At 40.7% G+C, this 25,854-nt stretch overlaps 1 protein-coding gene across 1 annotated transcript; it reads right to left on the bottom strand.

Moving 5' to 3' along the window:
- Positions 1 to 4,262: 4,262 nt before the first annotated feature.
- On the bottom strand, positions 4,263 to 25,459 carry LOC120065611 (sodium/hydrogen exchanger 3-like). The gene is made up of 16 exons (XM_039016670.1): positions 25,198 to 25,459; positions 15,973 to 16,275; positions 15,563 to 15,723; positions 14,581 to 14,659; positions 14,061 to 14,238; positions 11,695 to 11,915; positions 11,274 to 11,476; positions 11,032 to 11,121; positions 10,687 to 10,757; positions 10,405 to 10,534; positions 10,096 to 10,247; positions 7,282 to 7,402; positions 6,698 to 6,874; positions 6,532 to 6,586; positions 4,554 to 4,637; positions 4,263 to 4,396 (listed from the first exon to the last, which is right to left on the bottom strand). Exons 1-16 carry the CDS (start codon positions 25,457 to 25,459, stop codon positions 4,278 to 4,280), a joined length of 2,406 nt encoding a protein of 801 aa, XP_038872598.1. The 3' UTR covers positions 4,263 to 4,277.
- Between the last annotated feature and the right edge of the window lie 395 nt (positions 25,460 to 25,854).

Here is a 25,854-nt window from a genome sequence, read left to right as displayed (position 1 = left end):
CACCAACCACATCTTGACCCCAAAAATGGCTACAAATCTCTCAAACAAATGGAAAAAAAGTGACAGCATTTCAATTGTTAAAATTGCATTAGATTATGTCATCCTCTCAATAAATTAATGTCATATGAAATGCTTTATATTCTTTACAATCAACTAAATCTACATCATTTGATCACATTAAAGGGTGAGGACATGAGGGGGGTCACAAAAATGACAGTCTGAATCCATGCATAAACTTGCTTGTTTGGTCTCATTCTATGGACTTAAATATGGTGTGTCGTTACATTTTCGGTAACACTTTATTTGGATAGTCCCAAGTTGATGTTCAATAACTATCAACAACATTTCAACTATCCATTAACCCGAGCTCTAACCTTATCCTAACCCAAATCTTTACCTTAACCCTTACCCTAACGATTATTCCAAACCTAACCCTAACCTTAGCAAGCAGTTGCTTATCAACATACAGTATAGTTTGTTCAATCTCCTCAGTCTCCTCTGTTTTCTCAGTGGCAGCTGTAAGCTGTGGTCGTGTCAGTGGTGGTCTCGTCTCAAAACTAAGACTGTTCTGCCTAGTTGTTCTGCAGAGTTATTAGAGGAAGGAAAGATAGGAAGGCTCCCACACCACACTCACTTCAGTATCTTACCTAGTTATCTTCTTCTCAATAGGGGGTGCTGTTTGCACTTTGTAATAATTTCGTTCCCAAATTAAACTGCCTCGTACTCAATTCTTGCTCGTACAATATGCATATTATTATTACTATTGGATAGAAAACACTCTCTAGTTTCTAAAACTGTTTGAATTATATCTGTGAGTAAAACAGAACTCGAGTTGGAGCCTTTTTCCTATGTGGATGTGAGAATGCTGAATTCTGCAAGCTGTTCCCAGGTCAGTTTATTAATTTGCCTGTCTTCTATTGGTTGAGATGCACTGCATACGCCTTCCCATGGATGTCAGCGAATAGTGAGATTTGAAATGGAGTCTCTAGGCAGATCTGAGAGGTTATAAATGGCTTGGGAACGAAGGGTCCGGTCTTTGTTCACTTCGCTCTGACGCAGGAAGGACCTTGGCATGTCGTACTAGAAAGCTCCGGTTATAGCTCTTAGATATATCCGGCTCTGTTTTTATTCGATATAGCTGTTAAAGACATCATAATGTTGTTATTTTAAACCGAGTTATATCAGTTTATGTCAGTATATTGCGATTTTCGGGTATTTATTTGTGTTGCGTTCTATGGAGTTGGGGATGTCTGGCCCACATGGCTAATGTTTACTGCTAATTGCAACGTTGAAGACTACATTCTACAACCGAGCAACGATTATTTTGGACAAAGGACAACTTTCCCAAGATTCTGATGGAAGCACATCAAAAAGTAAGAACTATTTATGCTGTTAATTCGTTGTTCTGTTGAAAAATGTAAAATGCATAATCCGCCATTAATTTCCGTGCGGTCTCGCTTTAACGCACGCTGTATGTCGTAGTAACGTTAATTTTAAAAATGTAACACAGCGATTGCATTAAGAACTAATGTATCTTTCATTTGCTGTCCAACCTGTATTTTTTAGTCAAGTTTATGATTAGTTATCGATTAGAATAGGTGCCTCTCCCAAGATTTCTCCCGACATTTTGTTGGCAGCTTGGCTACTTTTCTCATTGTATAACCACGATTTGTGCCGCTACATATGCACATTTTCGAACAAACCCTATATGCATTGTGTAATATGATGTTACAGGACTGTCATCTGAAGAAGTTTATGAAGGTTAGTCAAAAATTATATATCTTTTGCTTGCTTGTTACGATCGCTAACCTTTGCTGCTGGTAAATGGCTTGTGTTTCTGGCTATTGTGGTAAGCTAATATAATGCTATATTGTGTTTTCGCTGTAAAACACTTAAAAAATCTGAAATATTGGCTGGATTCACAAGATCTTTGTCTTTCATTTGCTGTACGCTGTGTATTTTTCAGAAATGTTTTATGATGAGTATTTAGGTAATTCACGTTGCTCTCTGTAGTTATTCTAGTCGCTTTGGTGAGAGTTGTGATGGTGGCTGCAATGGTAAACTATGATTTATACCTGAAATATGCACATTTTTCTAACAAAACATATGCTATACAATAAATATGTTATCAGACTGTCATCTGATGAAGTTGTTTCTTGGTTAGTGGCTATTTATATCTTTATTTGGTCGAATTTGTGATAGCTACCTATGCAGGAAAAAAATGGTGGAGTAAAAAAAGTTTTGTCTTTTGCTAACGTGGTTAGCTAATAGATTTACATATTGTGTCTTCCCTGTAAAACATTTTAAAAATCAGAAATGATGGCTGGATTCACAAGATGTGTATCTTTCATCTGGTGTCTTGGACTTGTGATTTAATGATATTTAGATGCTAGTATTTACTTGTGACGCTATGCTAGGCTATGCTAGTCAGCTTTTTTACTGATGGGGGTGCTCCCGGGATTGGGAGGAATTAGAGGTTAATTTCCGATGATCTCATTTTACTCTTTGTGGCTTTGGCAACTGTGTTTTATATACCTGTTCGCTCCTCTCCCTGTAGGCTTTAAAGACGCTCCCCACCCCTTGGTTGCAACCATTCTAATTTAGTGTACCTTGTGCGCGCAATCCATGTGGAATTCCTGGTCTCTGGCAGCTTTTGGAACTGCCGATCTACAGTCAAGAACGCCAAGTTCATTTCAGCTTATGGTACACTTCAGTCCATTGACTTTTCGGCCCTGACAGAGACATGAATCACCCCAGAGAACACTGCTACTCCAGCTGCTCTCTCTTCATCTGACTATGTTTTCTCTCATAGTCTCAGAGCATCTGGTCATTGCGATGGTGGCACAGGGCTACTCATTTCTCCTAAGTGGAAATCTTCTATTTTCTCCCTCAATCACCTGTTCTCATTTGAATTCCATGCTGTCACTGTCACTTGTCCACTCAAGCTTAACATTGTTGTCATCTATCCCCTGCAGGTGCCCTTGGAGAGTTCCTCAATGAGCTTGACACCTTAATATGGTGTTTTCCTGGTGATGACTCACCGTTCTTCGTACTTGGCGACTTCAACCTCCCCGACATCTGCCTTCGATTTCTTTCTTTCCAACTCTTTCTTTCCCCTCCTTGCCTCTTCTGACCTCACCCTTTCCCAGTCCCCTCTCACTCACAAGGCAGGCAATATGCTTGACCTCATTTTTACTAGAGGCTGTTCGCCTACTAATCTCACTGCAACCCCCCTCCAGGTATCTGATCACTTCTTTGTTTCCTTTTCGGTCTCACTCTTCTCCAAACCTAGCCATTCAGCCCCTACCCAGATGGTCATGGTCTTCGCTCTCTCTCTCTCTCTCCTCTTCTACCATCTCTCCCTTCTGCTAAATCCTTCTCTCTCCTGTCTCCTGATTCTGCCTCTTCAGCCCTACCCTCCTCCCTTTCCGCATCTTATGACTCGCACTGTCCCCTTTCCTCCCAGCCGGCTCAGCCCTCCCCTCCTGCTCCATGGCTGAGTGACTCATTGCAAGTTTACAGAACAGGGCTGTGGACAGCTAAGCCGGTCAGGAGGAGCTCCTTCATATCCTCACATGGTCTCTCCTATCATTGCTATGCGGATGGCACTTAGATACTTTTCTCCTTCCCCCCTTCTGACACCCACCCTACTTTACTGAGGAAAAATGTACTTGCTATGCCTGTGATATGTGCTTGTCCCTCCTAGCGTTTTGAAGATGAATGCACTGTAACTCTGTAACTTGCTCTGGATAAGAGCGTCTGCTAAATGACTAAAATGTAAATAATATGACCAGCCGTAGATCATCTATATGGGACTATCCAAATAAAGTGTGACTGACCTTTGTCAGCCTACATGGGATGTGAGCAAGCCAGTCAAAGCCTGGATTGTTTGAGGGATTGGTTTTGTCAGGTAAACTGGGTCAGAATTTACCATGGATTTGGATGGCAAGGTCAAATGTCCAACATTCTTATTTGGTTTTGGTCTCATGATGATCTTCGTGTGTTACGATGGAGTTATATACAGCACAGTTCCCTTTACTTTAAAAAACCTAACCTACAACCAAACATACACTAAGAAGAGGGAAGAGCTCAGTCAAGACTGAAAGCCTTATTTGGAGAGCACAAGGGTTACTGGACCTGGAATGTTTTGTCTGGGGATACAGAACTACGATTAAACAACTGCACAGCAAAGAAAACATGCCCTAGTAAATGTTTTGTCAAAGAGCAGGTGCAATGTTTGATTCTTTGGCAACTGGGGTCACGACCTGGACCCAGGGTTAGGGGTCAAAGGAGTTCAAGGTTTGTGGAAGAAGTGCTACATGTGGGATCTGCTGCATCTGTTGCATGTTGTCCATGGGGTCCATCTCTGCCATGAAGGCTGGGTTCACTATTCCAGCTACACCAGGAGGGATAGAATTAATGGAATTGATATAAACTGACTGAAAGGTCTCTGAGGTGCGATTAGTGTTAGTAACTAAAGGGTTTTAGTGTGGGTTTGGCATGTTTAAATTGGTTGGTTTCATTAGTCTTGAATAGATGTGAAGAAGACTTACCTTCTACTCCATAGGCCCTCATGGGGAATAAATCGCCAGCAGCCTCGCCACCAGAGCCACAGTCTCCTTCAGAAAACTCCAAATCTGGAGGCAGAGCGAAACAGCCAATCAGAAAACAATGTAATGATGTTGTTCATTTATGCAGGGGTAGCCTCTGCGGGGTGTCAACAACCGTATGTTCTGGTATTCAGGGGAAATGGAAGCGAGAGCCTGTGATGAGACTAGGGCTGTTGCAGTGACAGTATTACCAACAGACCGGCGGTCATGAGTCATGACTGCAGTAAAATTACACTTGACCGTTGAATAGGGGTAATCTCCTCTTATGCACTCTGGACATGCTTGGTAGTACCCAACTCATTAGCGACCTGACACGCAGGGCTCTAATGTCCATATAACCCATGGGTGTCAAACTCATTCCATGGAGAGCCTAGTGTCTGTTGGTTTTTGTTTTTTCCTTTCAATTAAGACCTAGACAACCAGGTGAAGGGAGTTCCTTACTAATCAGTGACCTTAATTCATCAAGTCCAAGGGAGGTGTGAAAACCTGCAGACACTCGGTGCTCCATGGAATGAGTTTAACACGTGCTCTAACCACCCTGACTTCAATGCAAATGCAATTGAAAATCACATCAAACAGTTATCAAAATAGTATTGTGCTTTTAAAACACTCACCTCACTGATTGATCAATTTGAAGAAATAAGTTCAACAACAGGTTGAAACTGAGTGAAAAACATGGTCGCTGTGGATGATGTTTCAAATCCTAACAATGAAATCGACAGCGCTTTCTAAGGTGATGATTAATTCAAAACACGCATCCGCATATTAGAGCTTATCCATACGCATAGGCCAATATGAGCCCAGAACGAATTTTATTTTTAAAATAATGATTGTGCCGTTATACAGTACATAGCCTACCGCATATTACACAGGGCAGAAAAACATATTTTTTAAACTTATTAACGATGTCTTTGGTAAATAATTGGTCTAGCCTATTCTCCAAAATTAAACAAATTCTACTAATCGCCTTTGAGTGGGACTGTATTATTATGCATACCACAGAAGGTTGGTGGCCCCTTAATTGGGGAGGACGGGCTTGTGGTAATGGCTGGACCGGTATCAGTGGAATGGTATCAAATACATGGTTTCCATGTGTTTGATACCATTCCATTGGCTCTTGTTTCAGCCAATATTATGAGCCGTCCTCCCCTCAGCAGCCTCCGCTAAATGAACAAGCTTATGGCAAGGCACGTAGTCAGATAACATACAGCAGGCCAACTCCATATTCTGTTCTTCTGAAATACATTTTTATCATAATGTTTCTTTAGACCTACCTAAAATAAATAATGGATTCATTGTGATGGTGTACATTACATTGATTTATTTGCCTTTTTTAAATGTAGATGTTCCAAAAGGCGGGCATCAGCAGCAGTCTTTTGTATGAAAATAACCATCTGAAAAACTTTCATGACTGCCACAGGCCTAGACTCGACTTCTGTTTTTGGACGTTAACAAGGTGACACTCCATCTTAACACCTCCACATTTACTGGATTGGATGAACAGTGCAGAAGAGAACCTCCCCCGAAAAGGTTTTATTCTCATCAAGACCAAAATGTGGGGGATCTAGTTTGAGCCATTTCTTTTACGCCTGTTACGTTAGGTTAATGCAGAGGTATCTAAACCCAAATGGCAGAAAGCAAATGTAATCAGCCTAATCTTTTCCCCCCCTTAACCTTTGCACACATTGTATATAGATTCTCTTTTTTTTCTTTTTTTTTTCCTACTATGTTATTGACTTGTTTATTGTTTACTCCATGTGTAACTCTGTGTTGTTGTCTGTTCACACTGCTATGCTTTATCTTGGCCAGGTCGCAGTTGTAAATGAGAACTTGTTCTCAACTAGCCTACCTGGTTAAATAAAGGTGAAAAAAATAAAAAAAATGTAATGCAAAAGAGAAGTGAAAAGCAAAGAGCAAGTACCTTTATCCCCATAAGGATGGTTTTTACTTTTATCCGTGGAGTTTCCATTTGGCATCTGAAAATGACATAACATGAAATTACACAACATACACATTACATTGCCTATAAGAGGATGGCTATGAGGTCGGACACGGAGGAAGGGGGAAAAAGTGCCTTCACCCCTGACCTTTTGTGGTTTATCTTTCTTTTGATGCTTGGTTTGGATCTTCTTGGCAGGGGCGACACCCATTTTGGCTGACTTGAATGACTCTAGACGGCTTCTCATTGTTCTCTGGAAGATCTCTTGCACCTCATTCTCATCCTTGTTGGTTTCGAGGTGGCTCCGACTGTACCTGTGTCTGTGCTGTTGAGGGAATGAGAGGAAGAGAACAGGGTAACTGACCATCTTAATCTGTGTATGGCTGATTGTGGATTGACAAGATGCAGGAGATGCTTGAGACAGAATCCCCATATATTTACTCCCAAAGATTGGAATTTCCCTTTGAGTACAGTATCAACAAAAAGAAAAGGTAAAAGGATTACAACTGGCCTGTTGGCACACAAACTAATACGATGAAACAAGCAACCAGTGACAGTGGCAAACTAATGATAAGTGATTTGGTGCTAAAATAATTGCTCAACATTGAGGGGTGTTTTAGACACAGATTAAGCCTAATCCTGAGATTCTCCTTTTAGTTTGCTTTTAAGTCCAGGACAAGGCTTAATCGATGTCCGGGAAACCGCCCCTGAGATTTTTGAGTGATCTAATACCTGTTTCCTGCCTCTGTACAAGTGCTGCTGCAGTAGATGGTGTGCATTAAAGTCCTCTGACTCCCTCATTTCCAGGTCCTGCTCATGCATGTCCAGGCAGACAGAGGGCACAATGTCCTGTCTAGAAGGGAAGAAATATAAATATACACTGTTGTTGTTTAGCTGACCACTGGAGGGCAGACACTGAAAACGTACCAGACCTACAGTATTTCAAGTGTTACAGTACATTGAGGAGCAAGGAGAAGGATCTCACTCTACAAAAAGTTAGTGTCTACTAACCATGCTTTTGCTACTGTATGCTTTTGTTTCTATTTTGAATCATCATATTTGGTGGTATAATAATAGTAGTTACTATACCAATAGTAGTTACTTAAAACTATTAGAAAGATTAGATGTCATCATGGCATCAGCTAATTGGGATCCAGATAAGATGACAAATCACAAATCCCTCTCTCCTGAATTCTGCAAATTATAAAAAGTATAAGAACAAATCTACTCACCTACTTCGGATACCCCCCAAAATATATTTTACTAACAAATTCCAAGAATTCTTCAATAATATAAAGTAAACTTGGAAAATCATAGATCAACTGTTGGATAAGAAAAATACATCTACAACTATTCCATCTTTTGTTGGAAATAAGACCTATAGTGATCCTGATGTTATTTAATAACATTTTTGTGAATGTGGGTTCCTCTCTGTCAAAGAACATTTAGAAAACTGATGGTAATCCCTTGGATTACGTTGAAGGGACATTTCCCTTCTCTGCTTCCTGATGTAATGGAGGCGGTGGAGGTAATTGGTAACTTAAAGATATCAGCATCCGGTCATGATGAGATTGGTGCCTCTTTGGTGAAATTAGTGTCTTCCTCAATTACTGAGCCTCTAATGTATATCTTCACCAAATCTATGCAAACTGGTATTGTTCCTAAAGATTTGAACATTGCCAAAGTTATCTCATATAAATCTGTGGATCCAAGATCTTTTACAAATTTTTGTCCAATATCTGTACTACCATGTTTTTCAAAAATCCTAGAACATTTGGTGTCTAAGAGAATGTTAAAACATTTAAATTAACACTGTATGGTGTTTGTAAAAACTACACAGATATGTCTCTTTTGCAACTTGTAGAAAATAATATTTACAGCCCTTATTAACAATGAATACGCTCTTGGCATATTATTTGATTTATCAAAAGTGTTTGACACGGTTAATCATGAAATATTACTTTGTAAATTGCATTATTATAGTTTTCATGATTATACATATATTTGATTATATAGTTATGTTCATGATAGAGAACAATTTGTTCATGCAAACGACTGGGCATCTACCAGGGCCACGATATCCTGTGGTGTCTCACAGGGTTCGATAATTGGACCTTTTGTTGTTCCTAATCTATGTCAATGACCTTCCTGCTGTGTCTTCTACCGTGCTTCCCATTCTCTTTGCTGATGATACCAATCTGATTTTATCACACAATAATTTTGATTCACTAATTAATGAAGCTAACTCAGGTATGGCCACATTTTATGAATGGTTCCAGATAAACAAATTATATTTGAATGTAAAAAAAATCCAACTTTATTGTATTCACTAGTAAGAATAAGAAATAGTAATTTTCTTTTTAAAAGCGCCATAATCTCAACTGGTTGGAATGAAATAGAACAAGTCACATCCACTAGATTCCTCAGAGTTCTAATTGATGAAAAGTTATCCTGGAAAGACCATATTCAATGTGTCTGTAGCAAAGTGATGAAATCTGTTGGTATCATCAGAAAGATTAGTGGTTTGGTTGATCAGGCTTGCTTCCTAACTCTATACTATAGCTTATTTACCCATATCTCATTTACTGTAATATTGTCAGGGCCAGTACATATGCCTCCTACCTACACCAGTTACTCTACACTCAAAATACATTTGCAAGACTAGCCACCTCCTCTAATTACCTGGCTCCAACTGCACCTTTGTTTAAGAAACTCAATATCTTGTCTATTTACGACATGAATGTACGCCAATTATGCACTTTCATCTACAAATACTCATATCTCCCAGACAGTTTACCTAAACCCTTCAATGGATTCTTCCAGGTTCATTCTGAAATCAATCTATATAACACAAGACACTGTGATAACCTTCCTCCTACCCAAATGCCGCCGCTCACATAGTCAATTCTCTATCAGATGCAGAGGTACCATACTCTGGAATTCTTATCGTCATATTGCCAAAACCTCATCATCCCTCAATAACTTCAAGAGAAAACTGGGGGTCAGCCTAATGAACCAAACTACCCAATAATCCCCTACTTGTAGCCTAACTCACACATGCACACACTCATAGTCCAACATAGTTTTTACTGTGTACTGAGTATATCATGTACAATTATAATTAATATGCTTTGTTTAACTGATTGAACAAACTTTTTTTTTGTACTTATATTTGAGGTGTGGTTTCATTATAAGTCCTTTTGGGCTTCCAACCTCACTACCATTTTTTTTTTTAAATCTGTACTGTTTTGTCTTTCGCATATTTTCTTTGCTGTGAATAAATAAAACCTAAAGGAAGTACTAGCAGGTGTGTTTCTCGTAGATAAGTAATGTTTATGCTAGTCATCCTGCATCTTCCAATGAAACAGTTCCCTGTGATGGTATGCATTTATAGTTGCCATAGAATGAAAAAAGGGTTTCAGTTTATATGTCTGCCAACCAAAGTTAATGATGCATGTGTTTTAGACAGCATCCCAAATGACACTCTAGTACCTATTTAGTGCACTACTTTTGACCAGAACCCTAAAGTCAGGAAAGGTTGCTTACAAGATAGAGGAGAGTGGAACATGATCCGGTCCCATATTATCTGCCATGATGTCAGGCATAATCTCAGAGAAACTGGCACGAAACTTCTTATTGAAATCCACATCGGCCTTGGTTTCATTCCGAACGAACGCCAATGAGCCTCTGCGTTCTCCCTATGGTGGGAGCATAAGAAGACTTCATGGTCTGCCATCCAATTTCTTTATTTGTTAATGTTACTGTAGATCAGTGATCTTGGTGGTCAATGTATTGTGTTTGTAAATACAGTATTAAGTTGTCATGGCTTTCCCTGACCTTGTGAGTTGCTCTTACCTCCTTTACATAGCTCATGGCATCCTTGAGGTTGAGCTGGTGGAAGATGTTGAATATGTAGTCACGAGATTTCCTGGCAGAGGGCTTCATCAAGAGCCAGCACAACCACCTCTCCTCAAAGTTATGCCACCTTAGAAGGATACGAGAAGATAGGAAAAGGATCAAATTCTGTGCTAACGTTCTGTCTTTCAAGGTATGGTATGTGATATATTAATTCAAACTGTACTTATAATATGATAATAACTTATTGAAGTTGATAATGTGATGTTAGTGTCCAAATACTTGTCTCTCATGTAGTTATGTCCTATTTGTCCAGAAATGTCCTCTATGGCGACAAGCATGTGGTCAAAGGTCTGAACAAATAAAAAAGAATGGTGAGTCATGGATTTATTTTGTCAAGAATATATTTAGGTCAACCAATTTCAACACTGTTAGATTAAATGGTTGATGCCTTGTAAAATAAGGGTTCAGCTATATTGGAGGTGGGTTTTGACTTTTGTGATCTGACCCTGAAGATCTGACACAACAAAAGGTGAAACTTTACTTTGTGGATTTATAAGAGAGATGTATGGTTAGTTATCTGATTCTCGGGTTGATGAACAACAAAGACTTCTAACCAAATATTACCCTATTCTGTATTTTTTCAGCTAGTGTGAGTTCTGTCACGGCTGCTCTCTTCACTTTCAGCCAGGTGACCAGTGGTTTCATGGTTATTCCCTGCAACAAAGAAGAAGAATATATAGTAAACTGGTAATTAACATATACCAGTCTATTCAAGTCAAGACATATTACACTATGGAAGAAAACTGTTTACACAACTAATGAAATCGCAATGGACTGAAGTTTTACATTTAAATGAGCCATTTTACCTGCAGCATGACAGTGAAGTACACCACTATGAGGGTGGTGCTGACCATCAAATTCTTCTCTTTGAACTTATTCTCATCCAGCATGGCCACAAGGCCATAGGCAACTGCCCCTCGTAGGCCACCGTAGCTCATCACCACCTGATCAATGAACTCTAAGGGAACCAGTCGGTACTTGTTCAGAATCCAGGTAAGGAGAAAGACCCCTGTGATATAAACACACAAACATACATACACACACAGAGTGTTAGTGCTGGTAATGTGAAGCCTTGAACGAGAATCTTTGAGTAAAATATTGAGCTACACACACAGGGATTGCAAGTTTATAATCAGCCATAAGCTTCAAAACTACAATATTGTTCATCCTATGAAGATTGAGTGAAATAGAATCACCAGTGATCTCACAAAATCATACTAAACATACCTATGAACCTGAACACAAAGATGAAGAGCAGTGTGAGGAGGATGAAGCCTGTGTTCCACACCCATATAGCTGGATCTATGGCCGAGATGCCGAGGAAGACAAAGATGATGGTCTCTGAGCCATTGGCGAACACCTTCATGACGTATCGTACTGTGGTGACCGAACATTCATCCATGTTGGCATTGATATACTTCTGACAGCAGATGCCACAAAACACGATCCTATGGCACAGCAGGCAAAGGGATCGTATTTCATGGTGAGTAGAGGGCCCAGAGATTATGGACCATAATCATCTATAAGGCTCATACTGTACACACAGTGCATTCAGACCACTTGACTTTTTCCACATTTTGTTATCTTACAGCCTTATTCTAAAATGGATTTAATCGTTTTTTCCCCCATCATAAATCTACACACAATACCCCATGATGACAAAGCCAAAATAGGTTTTTAGAAATGTTTGCAGATGTATGTAAAAAAAAAAAAAAACGGTAGATGCATCAGATGTCCTGGACTCCACAATTCCGCGACCTCAACCAAATTGAGATGGTTTGGGATGAGTCGGACCGCAGAGTGAAGGAAAAGCAGCCAACAAGTGCTCAGCATATGTGGGAACTCCTTCAAGACTGTTGGAAAAGCATTCTAGGTGAAGCAGGTTGAGAGAATGCCAAGAGTGTGCAAAGCTGTCATCAAGGCAAATGGTGGCTATTTGAAGAATCTCAAATATATTTTGATTTGTTTAACACTTTGGTTACTACATGATTCCATATGTGTTATTTCATAGTTTTAATGTCTTATTCTACAAAGTAGAAAATAGTAAAAATAAAGAAAAACCATTGAATAAGTAGGTGTTCTAAAACGTTTGAACGGTAGTGTAAGTATTCAGATCATTTCTCAGTACTTTGTTGAAGCACCTTTGACAGCGATTTCAACCTCGAGTCTTCCTGGGTATGACGCTACAAGCTTGCTACACCTGTACTTAGGGAGTTTCTCCCATTCTTCTCTGCAGATCCTCTAAAGCTCTGTCAGGTTGGATGGGGAGCGTAGCTGCACAGCTATTTTCAGGTCTCTCCAGAAATGTTCGATCAAGTTCAAGTCCAGGCTCTCGCTGGGCCACTCAAGGACATTCAGAGTCCTGATGCCACTCCTGTGTTGTCTTGGCTTGGTGCTTAGGGTCGTTGTCCTGTTAGATCATGAACCCGCTCTGGAGCAGGTTTTCATCGAGGATCTCTCTGTACTTTGCTCCATTCATCTTTCCCTCAATTCTGACTAGTCACCCAGTCCCTGCCTCTGAAAAACATCCCCACAGCATGATGCTGCCACACCCATGCTTCATCTTTGGGATGGTGCCAGGTTTCCTCCAGGCATGACTCTTGTTATTCAGGCCAAAGAGTTCAATCTTGGTTTCATCAGACCAGAGAATCTTGTTTCTCATGGTCTGAGAGTCCTGCAGTTGCCTTTTGGCAAACTCCAAGCGGGCTGTCATGTGCCTTTTACTGAGGAGTGGCATCCTTCTGGCCACTCTACCAGAAAGGAATGATTGGTGGAGTGCTGCAGAGATGGTTGTCTTCATGGAAGTTTCTCCCATCTCCACAGAGGAACTCTGGAGCTCTGTCAGAGTGACCATCGGGTTCTTTGACCAAGGCCCTTCTCCCCTGATTGCTCAGTTTGGCTGGGCGGCCAGCTCTAGGAAGAGTCTTGATGCTTTGAAACTTCTTCAATTTAAGAATGATGGAGGCCACTGTGTTCTTGGGGACCTTCAATGCTGCAGTAATGTTTTGGTACCCTTCCCCAGATCTGTGCCTCAACACAATCCTGTCTCGGAGCTCTACGGATAATTCCTTCGACACCATGGCTTGGTTTTTGGTCTGTCATGCACTGTCAACTGGGGGACCATATATAGACAGGTGTGTGCCTTTCCAAAGTATGTCCAATCAATTGAATTTACCACAGGTAGACTCCAATCAAGTTCCAGAAACATCTCAAGGATGATCAATGGAAACAGGATGAAACTGAGCTCAATTTCGAGTCTCATGGCAAAGGGTCTGAATACTTATGTAAATAAGGTATTTCTGTTTTTTATTTTTAATGGATGTGCAAAAAATTTCTACAAACCTGTGTATTGTGTGTCGATTGATAAAAATGTTTAATCCATTTTAGAATACGGCTGTAACATAAAAAAGGTGGAAAAAGTAAAGGGGTCTGAATACTTTCTGGATGCACTGTACTAAGTAACTGAAATACGTATCCAAATCGATTACAGCCAAGTGGAAAAATCATGTTAGGTTGTGTTTTGAATAGAACATCCCTTTACAGAAAGGGTATTGTTGGCCTAATAAATCAACATAACACTCAGAAGCACTTACGACAGGATAGCGGATAGCGAGAGCATCTCAGCTGTCAGGTAGGAGAGGTAGCCCAGGATGAAGATGAAGCCTGGCTCGATGATCTGGATGTTCTTTGTGCATCTGGTCAGGAGCGAGATCAGCAGAGCAAAGATAATACCAACCAGAGAGCCTCCGAATGCCACCACGAAGAACGAGACTACACATGGTAGAGGGAGAGAATGAGAGTGCGAAAGAGGAAGACGGACATATGGAGAGGCAAACAGTGAACAAAGATATTGATTATTTCATGAATACATAACATTTTAGTTAAACAGATTATAGAATCTACTGCTTGTTGCATTACCCTTTCAGTTAGCTTCAAGATGGCACAAGAAGTTGTCACTATTGATTACACGACAGGGTTGTTAATGACTTGGCATTTGGCCATTTGAATCCAACGCTGAAAATGTGCATCCCAAATGGCACCCTATTCCCTATATAGTGCACTTAATAGGGAAACAGTAATTTGGGATGCAAAAAGTGTGCGGATCTTACATACTTATGCCTTTAATGATCTCTACAGCATCGATTTCTGCCCCTCCCAGCGACACGAATGCATCAAACACATTGAACAACACCTGAGGGAACATGGACATAAAGATGACCGGTCACTGAGGAGCTGGGGAGGTTAGGGAACCAAATGCAACCAAATCAATAGAACAGTATGTTATTTAATGCAGTGGTGTTCAAAGTCCGTGTCGTGGAATTGCAGTGGGGTGGGAATTTAAAAAAAATAATTGCAACTTTATTTTTTATTTTGGAGGGGGGAACTATATATATATATATAATATATGGGACAATATACAAACGCTATTGAGAAAGATCATTTGAAAAATGTAATTGTATTGAGTAAATGTATGTATTGGTTCTCCTAGAAAGCTGAAAATGCAGTGAATTGAAGGTTATTTGTTAATGTTATTTGAAAAATTTACTGAATTTAAGTTGTGTAATTAGATTTTGGGTGGGGTTGTGTCGCCAGAAAAAAATGAGCATCCCCAGAAATGATGGCAAAAAAAGGGGGTCCCTGCTGAAAAAGTTTGAATCCCCTGCTTTATTGTGTTACAATCAATGGAATAAATGGTGTAATCTATCCATTGGACAAACATAATTATTCCTGGTCTATTTGTATGTGATTTATGTTGTTATGTACAAACGGACAGCATTCTCTGAGTGAAGCACATGACTGACGCATGCAGTTCAGCCAAGGAGCCCTGCCTTGGAATGCAGTTTGTGTATTGCCTTTGTACTTTACTTATAGGGTATATGTTTGCAATGAAAAAGGTCACTAAAGCAACAGATTTCAAAAGTTGAGTACATTTTGTGGGCAAAAAAACTTTCGTGTAAACATTAAATCAGCGGCCTAAATGGCACCCTATTCTTAGTCTACATATTGAACTTCTTTTGACCAGAGACACACCAATTGGGTGTCATTTGGGACGTGGCCTAATAATGTTGAATGAGGATGAAAATGTGAGACGAACCACTGTGACACCATCGTTGAGGAGGGACTCCCCAAACACCATGATGAACAGGACCTCGTTGACATGGACCTCCTCAAACACGGCAATTACAGCCACGGGGTCCACAGCAGCAATTAGACTCCCAAACAACAGGAACTGAAGGAGACCAATGTCGATATCACCTGCAGAGGCCCAGAGTGAAAGGTGTAATGATCTCAGACCTTAAAACTACCTTACCCGTTAACTTGCTGATTGAGGACCTCACAAATACCAGTTTCAATCATCAGTTCAAGCTTTGGTCGGGCCAGTTCCAAATGACAGCCTATTCCCTGTAGAGTCACTACTTTTTACCAGGGCCCCCTGGTCAAAAGAAGTGTACTACTGTATAGTGAATGGGGTGTCATTTGGGACAAACATGTTGGCTGCCTTACCCATGGCCCCGCCCAACCAGCACCCCCAGAGGCCGAGACCCACAGTGGCAGCGTTCCAGCAGGTGCCAATCACAGCGTAAACCAGGATGGCGCCCATGTTGCTGAAGAACAGCTTGTTGGGCATGAAGTAGCCCGCGTCCAGGATGACTTGGGGCAGCAGGTAGAAGAAGAAGACGGTGGGTGTCAGGGTGAAGGTCTGCATCTTGCCTGCCCCGTAGATGATGCCGCCCAGGATCCAACCGATGAGGATGAGGAGGGCGCTCTCCGGGATCACACTGGTCAGGCTGTGGTTCAGCTCAACCACTGTTGGGGAACAGAGAGAGACAAGAGACAAAGTCAGAGATACGTAGAGGAAATGAGAGCCAAAGAGTGTCAGCGAGTAGAAAAGATTACAGGGATAATTTTGGTAGATTCAGGTGCAGCCGAGCCAAGTCAAACAGACCTGAACCATAAAATGTCTCAGGTACCAACCCAGTCAATAATTCCTGCTTCATTACTCCAATGATGCCTCAGAGAGTTTATGGCGCTTGTGCTCTGCTCACTGTCTGGCAAACCTCTGAAGTCAACATCAACTTTTCAGGGCCGAGTCGCTGGCACTATTTGAGCGTAATAAGGTAATAAGTTCAGTCAACCTTACACGTTCTTGATCCCTGGGGTTGTGTTCATAAAGCGTCTCAGAGTAGGAGTGCTGATTTAGGCTCAATTTAGTTTTGCCTTTAAGATCCCACTGAATATGCATACATGGACTGGGAGGACCTGATCCTAGATCAGAACACATTCTCTGAGACACTTTATGAATACAGGGTCTGGCCTCCCTACACTTTGTTGATCCTTGGGTAATAACGGGATCAAGATGCCCACAGGATACTAGGGAGTCAGACATTGACATCTGTTCCTTCTTGACAACTTTCTTGGGCTTCACACACAGGAAGGTGCTGAAACTCAAATCCCTAACTAAACGGTAAAGCAAAGAGATTAAAATGTGTGAGGATATGACGTTTGTAAATGATCAACCATTTCGGATGACTGAGAAAATGTTTTGAACCCTGGAGTATGATTAATTGGCAGCGTACCATTATAAATGTGCTCATCACTCACTCACATTCTGGATAAGTGGCATGAGGCAGGGATTTCTCAGAAGTCATAAATGTTTTATCAGATTCTACTAATTCAGATTACTTCTTCTGTATCTGAATGTGGAGATATTCACTGACAATGCACAGCAACATCTGGATTTGTCATCCACCCACAGTGCTGAGGGTTGTATCTTTCCGGTACCTCAGGGTTGTATATTCTGCTGAGGTGTTTCAGGCTACATGTTGCTCTTGACTGCTGAAAGCTCAATTAAAGATTAAGTTTAGATTCTCCTTTACTATTCTGTTTATTTATCCTCGAGGACCTTGGCTGTGAAAATAAAATATTTAGGAAGTTGCAAAAGCTGTTGGGAGAGTTATAATCCATTTTATGTGTTACTTATACTCAAGTGATGTATACCCAACACTCCGGATCTGGGATAAATTAGTTAAATGTTAAGTAAACAAATAGATAAGCTGTTGTTCAAAGGATTTTTCCTTTGTGACATTTATGGTTATTGGTTAGTTACATGGATTGAACCCATTCCAGACGAACTCTTAGAAAAGTATCTTTGAGTAAAGGATTCTTCACTTGTTTGGAGAAACTTTTAACTGAATAAAACATGCATTTTTGTTCACCATTTGCTCTTCTTTGTCAGCTTTTTCTTCCCTTCTAAATGTTCAACTTGTTTGGCACTGTTTTGGACATAAGCACTGTTCCTGTCTGAAGCACAGTGATTGGCCTTGAGAATAAAAAGTACTGTATGTAAGAAGATGCCATATTCACACCTACTCAAAAACCATTGTCAACATTTCTGAACAGTTATCTATGGAATGTCTTAATATATCCCATGAACTTGGGTAAAACGCTAAAAGCACTTAGTCGGGAGAACAGTGTGTTGCCTTGATAACACTGACAAAGGCTACAGTTACCAGACAGTAGTAGCGTTATGTTGGGCCTATTTGTGGCACAAATGCTACACAAAAGACAGATTTTGTTCTCACTAGAGGGATGGTATTGCCTAGTACCTTTGATCAGTCTGGTGTTTAAAATTGACCTCAAATCCTATTCTTCCCCTCTTAGTCCTACGGTCTTACATACACAGTATACAGTGGCAAGAAAAAGTATGTGAACCCTTTGGAATTACCTGGATTTCTGCATAAATTGGTCATAAAATTTGATCTGATCTTCATCTATGTCACAAAAATATACAAATACAGTCTGCTTAAACTAATAACACACAAACAATTATACATTTTCATGTATTTATTGAATACACTGTGTAAACATTCACAGTGTACGGTGGGAAAATATGTGAACCCTTGGATTTAATAACTGGTTGACCCTCCTTTGGCAGCAATAAACTCAACCAAACATTTTCTGTAGTTGCAGATCAGACCTGCACAACGGTCAGGAGGAATTTTGGACCATTCATCTTTACAAAACTGTTTCAGTTCAGCAATATTCTTAGGATGTCTGGTGAACCACTCGAGGTCATGCCGCTGCATTTTAAATCGGGTTGTGGTTAGGACTCTGACTGGGCCACTCCAGAAGGCGTATTTTCTTCTGTTGAAGCCATTCTGTTGTTGATTTACTTCTGTGTTTTGGGTCGTTGTCCTGTTGCGTCACCCCACTTCTGTTGAGCTTCAATTGGCGGACAGATAGCCTGATATTCTCCTGCAAAAGAATAAACATGGGAATTCATTTTTCCGTCGAAGATAGCAAGCAGCAAAGCAGCCCCAAACCATGATGCTCCCTCCACCATATTTTACAGTTGAGATGAGGTTTTGTTGTTCGTGTGCTGTGTCTTTTTCTCTCCACACAGAGTGTTGTGTGTTCCTTCCAAACAACTCAACTTTAGTTTAATCTGTCCACAGAATATTTTGCCAGTAGCGCTGTGGAACATCCAGGTGCTTTCTGCAAACTTCAGACGTTCAGCAATGTTTTTTTTGGACAGCAGTGGCTTCTTCCGTGGTGTCCTCCCATGAACACCATTCTTATTTTGTGTTTTATGTATCGTAAACTCGTCAACAGAGATGTTAGCATGTTCCAAAGATTTCTTTAGCTGACACTCTAGGATTCTTCGTAACCTCATTGAGAGTTCTGTGTTGTGCTCTTGCAGTCATCTTTGCAGGACGGCCACTCCTAGGGAGAGTAGCAACAGTGCTGAACTTTTTCCATTTATAGACTATTTGTCTTACCGTGAACATCAAGGCTTTTACAGATACTTTTGTAACCCTTTCCAGCTTTATGCAAATCAACAATTTTTAATCTTAGGTCTTCTGAGATCTCTTTTGTTCAGGGCACGGTTCACATCAGGCAATGCTTCTTGTGAATAGTGAACACAAATTGTGTGAGTTTTTTAATAGGGCAAGGCAGCTTTAACCAACATCTCCAATCTCGTCTCATTGATTGGACTCCAGGTTAGCTGACTCCTGACTCCAATGAGCTTTTGGAGAAGTCATTAGCCTAGGGGTTCACATACTTTTTCCAACCTACACTGTGAATCTTTAAATTATTCAATATAGACAAGAAAAATACTATAATGTGTGTGTTATTAGCTTAAGCACACTATGTTTGTCTATTGTTGTGACTAAGATGAAGATCAGATCAAATTGTATGACTAATTTATGCAGAAATCCAGGTAATTCCAAAAGGTTCACATACTTTTTCTTGCCACTGTATGCCAACATTGGTTGTTTCTATGAATATTGTACTTTTTAAAGTCAACTGGGACTCTGATTATTCCATAATTTAATACTTTGAAGGTCAGAATCTAAGAACAAATTCTTTAATTCACTTGAATCCAGGCCACAAAGAAAGACGCTAAAACTTTCATCATCCATATGTGTCTTGATCTCTCAAGTGAGGCACAAGACGGATGTTCCTAATTCACAGGAGAGACGTTTGAATTTGTATTTTATTTTGGGGGGCAGAAATGCCTTCTTGAACATGTGAACTTTCATGTGCCGTACTTGTACGTGATCTGTAAATATGAATAAAAATGTTAAATTACGAGCTTAGTTTTTCTCTCACTGAGAAAAATAATTATTTCTGTCTAGCCTTGATTGGCTGTGATAATGTTGGGGCTGGTCATGCCGAGCGATGAGTCCTGATTAATTGGTCTGCCATACCACAGGCTACTGTCTATACAGTGCCTTTGGAAAGTATTCAGACCCCTTTACTTTTTCCACATATTGTTATGTTACAGCCTTATTCTAAAATGTATTTAATTATTTCCCCCCCCCTCATCAATCTACCCACAATACCCCAAAATGACAAAGCAAAAACAGAGGATTTTGACATTTTTGCTCATAATAAAAATAAAAAATAAACTGAAATACATAAGTATTCAGATCCTTTACTCAGTACCTTGTTGAAGCACATTTGGCACCAATTACAGCCTTGAGTCTTCTTGGGTATGAAGCTACAAGCTTGGCACATCTATATTTGGGGAGTTTCTCCCATTCTTCTCTGCAGATCCTTTCAAGCTCTGTCAGGTTGGATGCAGAGCGTTGCTGCACAGCTATTTTCAAGTCGCTCCAGAGATGTTCGATCGGGTTCAAGTCTGGGCTCTGGCTACCCCACTCAAGGACATTCAGAGACATGTCCCGAAGCCACTCCTGCGTTGTCTTGGCTGTGTGCTTTGGATCTTTGTCCTGTTGGAAGGTGAACCTTCGCCCCAGTCTTCTGTCCTGAGCGCTCTGGAGCAGGTTTTCATCAAGGATCTCTCTGTACTTAACACCGTTAATCTTTTCCTCGATCCTGACTAGTCTCCCAGTCCCTGCCGCTGAAAAACATCCCCACAGCATGATGCTGCCACCACCATGCTTCACCGTAGGGATGGTGCCAGGTTTCCTCCAGACGTGACGCTTGGCATTCAGGCCAAAGAGTTCAATCTTGGTTTCATCAGACCAGAGAATCTTGTTTCTCATAGTCTGTGAGTCTTCATGTGCCTTTTGGCAAACTCCAAGCGGGCTGTCATGTGCCTTTTACTGAGGAGTGGCTTCCGTCTTGCCACTAACATAATGGCCTGATTGGTGGAGTGCTGCAGAGATGGTTGTCCTTCTGGAAGGTTCTCCCATCTCCACAGAGGAACTTTAGAGCTCTGTCAGAGTGACCATCGGGTTCATGATCACTTCCCTGACCAAGGCCCTTCTCCCCCGATTGCTCAGTTTGGCCGGGCAGCCACCTCTAGGAAGAGTCTTGGTGTTTCCAAACTTCTTCCATTTAAGAATGATCGAGGCCACATAATTTTTGGGGACCTTCTATGCTGCAGAAATGTTTTGGTACGCTTCCTCAGATCTGTGCCGCAACACAATCTTGTCTCGGAGCTCTACCGACAGGTCCCTCAACCTCTTGGCTTGGTTTTTGCTCTGACATGCACTGTCAACTGTCGGACCTTATATAGAGAGTTCTGTGCCTTTCCAAATCATGTCCAATCAATTGAATTTACCACAGGTGGACTCCAATCAAGTTGTAGAACCATCTCAAGGATGATCAATGGAAACAGGATGCACCTGAGCTCAATTCTGAGTCTCATAGCAAAGGATCTGAATACTTACATGTATGTAAATAAGGTATTTATGTTTTTTATGTTTAATACATTTGCAAAAATTTCTAAAAACCTGTTTTTACTTTGTCTTTATTGGGTATTGTGTGTAGATTGCTGAGTATTTTTATTTTTTTAATCTATTTTAGAATAAGGCTGTAACGTAACAAAATGTGGAGAAAGTCTGAAGGCAATGTAGGCTTCCCTGATCAAATCAAATTTTATTTGTCACTTGTGCAGTTGTAGACCTTAACGTGAAATGCTTACTTACAAGCCCTAATCCAACAATGCAGTTCAAGAAATAGAGTTAAGAAAATATTTACTCAATAAATGAAAGTAAATTGTTTTATAAAAAGTAACACAATAAAATAACAATAACGAGGCCACAGGGGGTACCGGTACGGAGTCAATGTGCGGGGGTACAGGTTTGTCAAGGTAATTTGTACATGTAGGCAGGGGTAAAGTGTGTTTGTGGGGGAGGCAATATAAATAGTCCGGGTGGCCATTTGATTAATTGTTCAGCAGTCTTATGGCTTGTAGGAAGAAGCTGTTAACTTCTTTCGGATCACCTCGACAACATCCAGTGAAATTGCAGAGCGCCAAATTCAAATTAAATTACTATAAATATTTAACTTTCATAAAATCACAAGTGCAATACATCAAAACAAAGCTTAACTTGTTGTTAATCCAGCCACCATGTCAGATTTCAAAAAGGCTTTACGGCGAAAGAAAACCATGCGATTATCTGAGGACAGCGCCCCGCATACCAACACATGAAAAACATATTTCAACCAGGCAGGTGCGACACGAAAGTCAGAAATAGCGATATAAAAAATGCCTTACCTTTGAAGATCTTCTTCTGTTGGCACTCCAAAAGGTCCCAGAAACATCACAAATGGTCCTTTTGTTCGATAGATTCCTTCTTTATATCCCCAAAATGTCCATTTATTTGGCGCGTTTGATTCAGAAATACACCGGTTCCAACTCACCCAACATGACTACAAAGTATCTAATAAATTACCTGTTAACTTGGTCCAAACATTTCAAACAATGTTCCTAATCCAACCTTAGATATCCTAAAACGTAAATAATCAATAAAATTTAAGACGGAATATACTGTGTTCAATAGCGGATAAAAACAACGTGGAGCGAGCTCCTGGTCATGCGCACCAAACAGAAGAGTCCACTTGGCTTGACACTCACAATGAACAGCCCTACTTCTTCATTTCTCAAAAGAAAAACATCAACCAATTTCTAAAGACTGTTGACATCTAGTCGAAGCCATAGGAACTGGAACCAGGTTCCTCATAAATATAGTTTCTCATAGAAATCATATTGAATTTTTTTCCTGGATGGTTTGTCCTCGGTGTTTCGCCTGCCAAATAAGTTCTGTTATACTCACAGACATAGTTCTAACAGTTTTAGAAACTTTAGAGTGTTTTCTATCTAAATCTACCAAATTATATGCATATCCTAGCTTCTGGGCCTGAGAATCAGGCAGTTTACTTTGGGCACGCTTTTCATCCGGACGTGAAAATACTGCCCCCTATCCCAATGAAGTTAAGGAGCCTTTTGGACCTAGACTTGTATTGCTTGCCATGCGGTAGCAGAGAGAACAGTCTATGACTTGGGTGACTGAAGTCTTTCACAATTCTTTGGGCCTTCTTCTGACACCTCCTAGTATATAGGTCCTGGATGGCAGGGAGCTTGGCCCCAGTGATGTACCGGTCAGGACGCTCTCGATGGTGCAGCTGTGTAACTTTGAGGATCTGGGGACCCATGCCAAATCTTTTCAGTCTCTTGAGGGGGGAAATAAGTAGTCGTGCTCTCTTCACAACTGTCAGTAGTCTACACTGATTTTTTTTTAAAGATAATAGCAATGGACAACTGCAAACGTGTTGCTACAGCTCTCAACAACATTGCTGCCCTGAATTTAGCAGGCACTATCAACAAAGCTCAGTGGGAGAATGTTGTGATGGACTACTTTCTGGAGGACGACGGGCTGACTTTCCTAGACTCTGAAAAGGAATCAGATGATTAAGAAATCTTTGACTTGGGTGACAACAAATAACAACATTGTCATTGCACCAGACATCGCAGAGTTTTGTGATGACACATCAACAGTGTTGTTGTCACAGAAGAAGTGGACCAAGTTTTGAACTCAGTGTAATGCCCAGTAGAAGTAGAGTATGAGAAGGAGATGGACAAAATGTGGAAGTTTGATTGCAAATGTGGAGAGAGATGAAAAGATTACTCAGAAGGCTCTTGTAAAAAACAACTCTCACTGGATTACATCTACAAATAAAGGGCAAACACAGCATCCATGACAGAGACAAAGAAAGATGTAATGATTCTTGGAATATTGAACATTGTTTAATACTGTTTGCTAGCTAGCGAACATTAGCTGGCTGGCTAGCTAGCTAGTCAACATTAAACCTAGCTAGCTAGTTGCTTGGTAGCTAATGCCAGCTAACATTATAAATCATCTCATTTTGTCAGAAATCTGTTTGCATTGCTAGTTATACAGTAGCCTACTGTTAGCTAGATGATTGGTTAGCTTTACCTGCATATTAATTCTGCATTATTTCATGCATGGTGGCTGGCTAAGTGTATGACAAACCGTTTGTATTACTAAACTGTATGGGTTGGGATTGTGGTACATAAATATGTTTAGCTAGTTAGCTTGCTACATGTCTAAACAAAAGAGTCCACTTAGCCAGATGATAACATGACCCATAAACTTAGCCAGGTGTGTTTGGGTGTGATATGGCCATCTACTGTGTTTCATGAACATGTGAACAAGTCTAGACAATAGAGACCCATCCACTTAGCTACGGTAGATGAGTCTGGGGGGTGGTTTGATTGGATATACATTGTGTTTACTAGAGACAATATGAAGAACAACGTGTTTGGATATAGGCCAAGGACTAGATAAAGTGTATTTTTACCTAGAGAATTTCCTTTTTATAGGCTACTACTTTCACCACTTGTTTTCTACACTACCTTAATCACTCGGTTTAGCACATGGCCTCACGTGAAGACTCAAATGGGGGAGATGGTTGGGGCTAAGGCTGAAAAGGGTATGAACGATGCTGAATGGGCATACTCAAAAAAGAGCTCTCCAGCAAGAGGGACATTTTCAGGTGGATTTTCTGGAATAACAAGTTAATCACATTTCAAATAGGCATAACTTTCCCATATTTCGCCAACTGCAGTGTATGATATACAATTTTGATGCTCTGAACCTGTACTTTTATGAAATGTACAAAAAGTCAATATTGTAAATGGTACATAACACTCAATTGGGAAATGTAGTCACATATCTGTCTGCCAGCATCATTTTGTCTGATACTAACTCCACAGTATATTCTCTGACATAGCAGTTTGTGTCTAACAATATTCTAAATTATGAAATAACTTTCCAAAGTGGAGCCTGAGTACAATCTGGGTCTCCTGTTGAAAAACTCTTCCTAAAGATTTAAAACACTGAATTAAAACAATAATTCTGCATAATTTTCATTAGTACTGAATTGAAATTAGACACCAATGTCTGATAGATAGGCCATTGGAGCTGATCGCATCCCTTTATGTATACATACCCATCTTGGATACCCCAGCCACAAGTATCCATAAGGCGATGAGGTAGGGGGCTTCCACATGGTGCCACTTAAAGGTCACGATTTGTATCCCTGAGATGCTGGACCCATGGCCCCCTCCAGCCTGGCTGTGATTTGATCCCACCACCCCTGGCTCCGGGTGCGACCCCTGGGGTGCTCCCACCTCCGTACCCTCAACAACCAGGCGCACTGTGCAAGTAAAAAATGCTGTCCCTAGCAGCCAGAGGCAAGTTCTGCATGCCATTTCACCAAATAAGTAGATCAATAAATAAATAAAATGCAGCAAAACTTGTTCTCAAAGTTCTTTGAGTAGTCCTGAGAGAGTTTCTTTCTCACTCTCTGAAGACTTGATCAGGTCACAGTGGTGTGGGCCAGGCGGGTGCCTGAGGGCGGTGGTGCAGTGAGGGCAGAGGTGTACGCACTCACAGGCTCAGCTGTTTATATGTCCTCTCGGGCGGGGGGGTTGTAAAGTACCTCCTCTGTAGGGCCACTGCTCCTGGTTACTCAGTCACGTTGAGCAGTGTCCGCATTGTTTTGGTTCCTCAGTCTACTGTACTCAATCAAGGGCAGAGATTACTATGCCACTCTCAAGGAGGAAACGTCATCTAAAGTGTGCTTTCAAGCCGGATACAAAGTTGT

This window comes from Salvelinus namaycush, chromosome 20 (genome assembly GCF_016432855.1).
Source record: "Salvelinus namaycush isolate Seneca chromosome 20, SaNama_1.0, whole genome shotgun sequence".
Lineage (NCBI taxonomy): Eukaryota > Metazoa > Chordata > Actinopteri > Salmoniformes > Salmonidae > Salvelinus > Salvelinus namaycush.
The sequence above is the reverse complement of the archived record's forward strand: the minus strand, read 5'-3'. Positions and strand labels throughout refer to the sequence as shown.

What these genes read in the sequence shown, in the direction of transcription:
- LOC120065611 (XM_039016670.1), bottom strand. Translation starts at nt 25,459, where the DNA reads ATGGCATGCAGAACTTGCCTCTGGCTGCTAGGGACAGCATTTTTTACT. An exon ending in GTTCCACTCTCCTCTATCTT is followed by an intron (nt 7,403 to 10,095) that starts GTAAGCAACCTT and finishes CTTCCCTTCTAG; the next exon opens with ACAGGACATTGTGCCCTCTG. An exon ending in CCATCCTTATGGGGATAAAG is followed by an intron (nt 4,638 to 6,531) that starts GTACTTGCTCTT and finishes CTCTGCCTCCAG; the next exon opens with ATTTGGAGTTTTCTGAAGGA.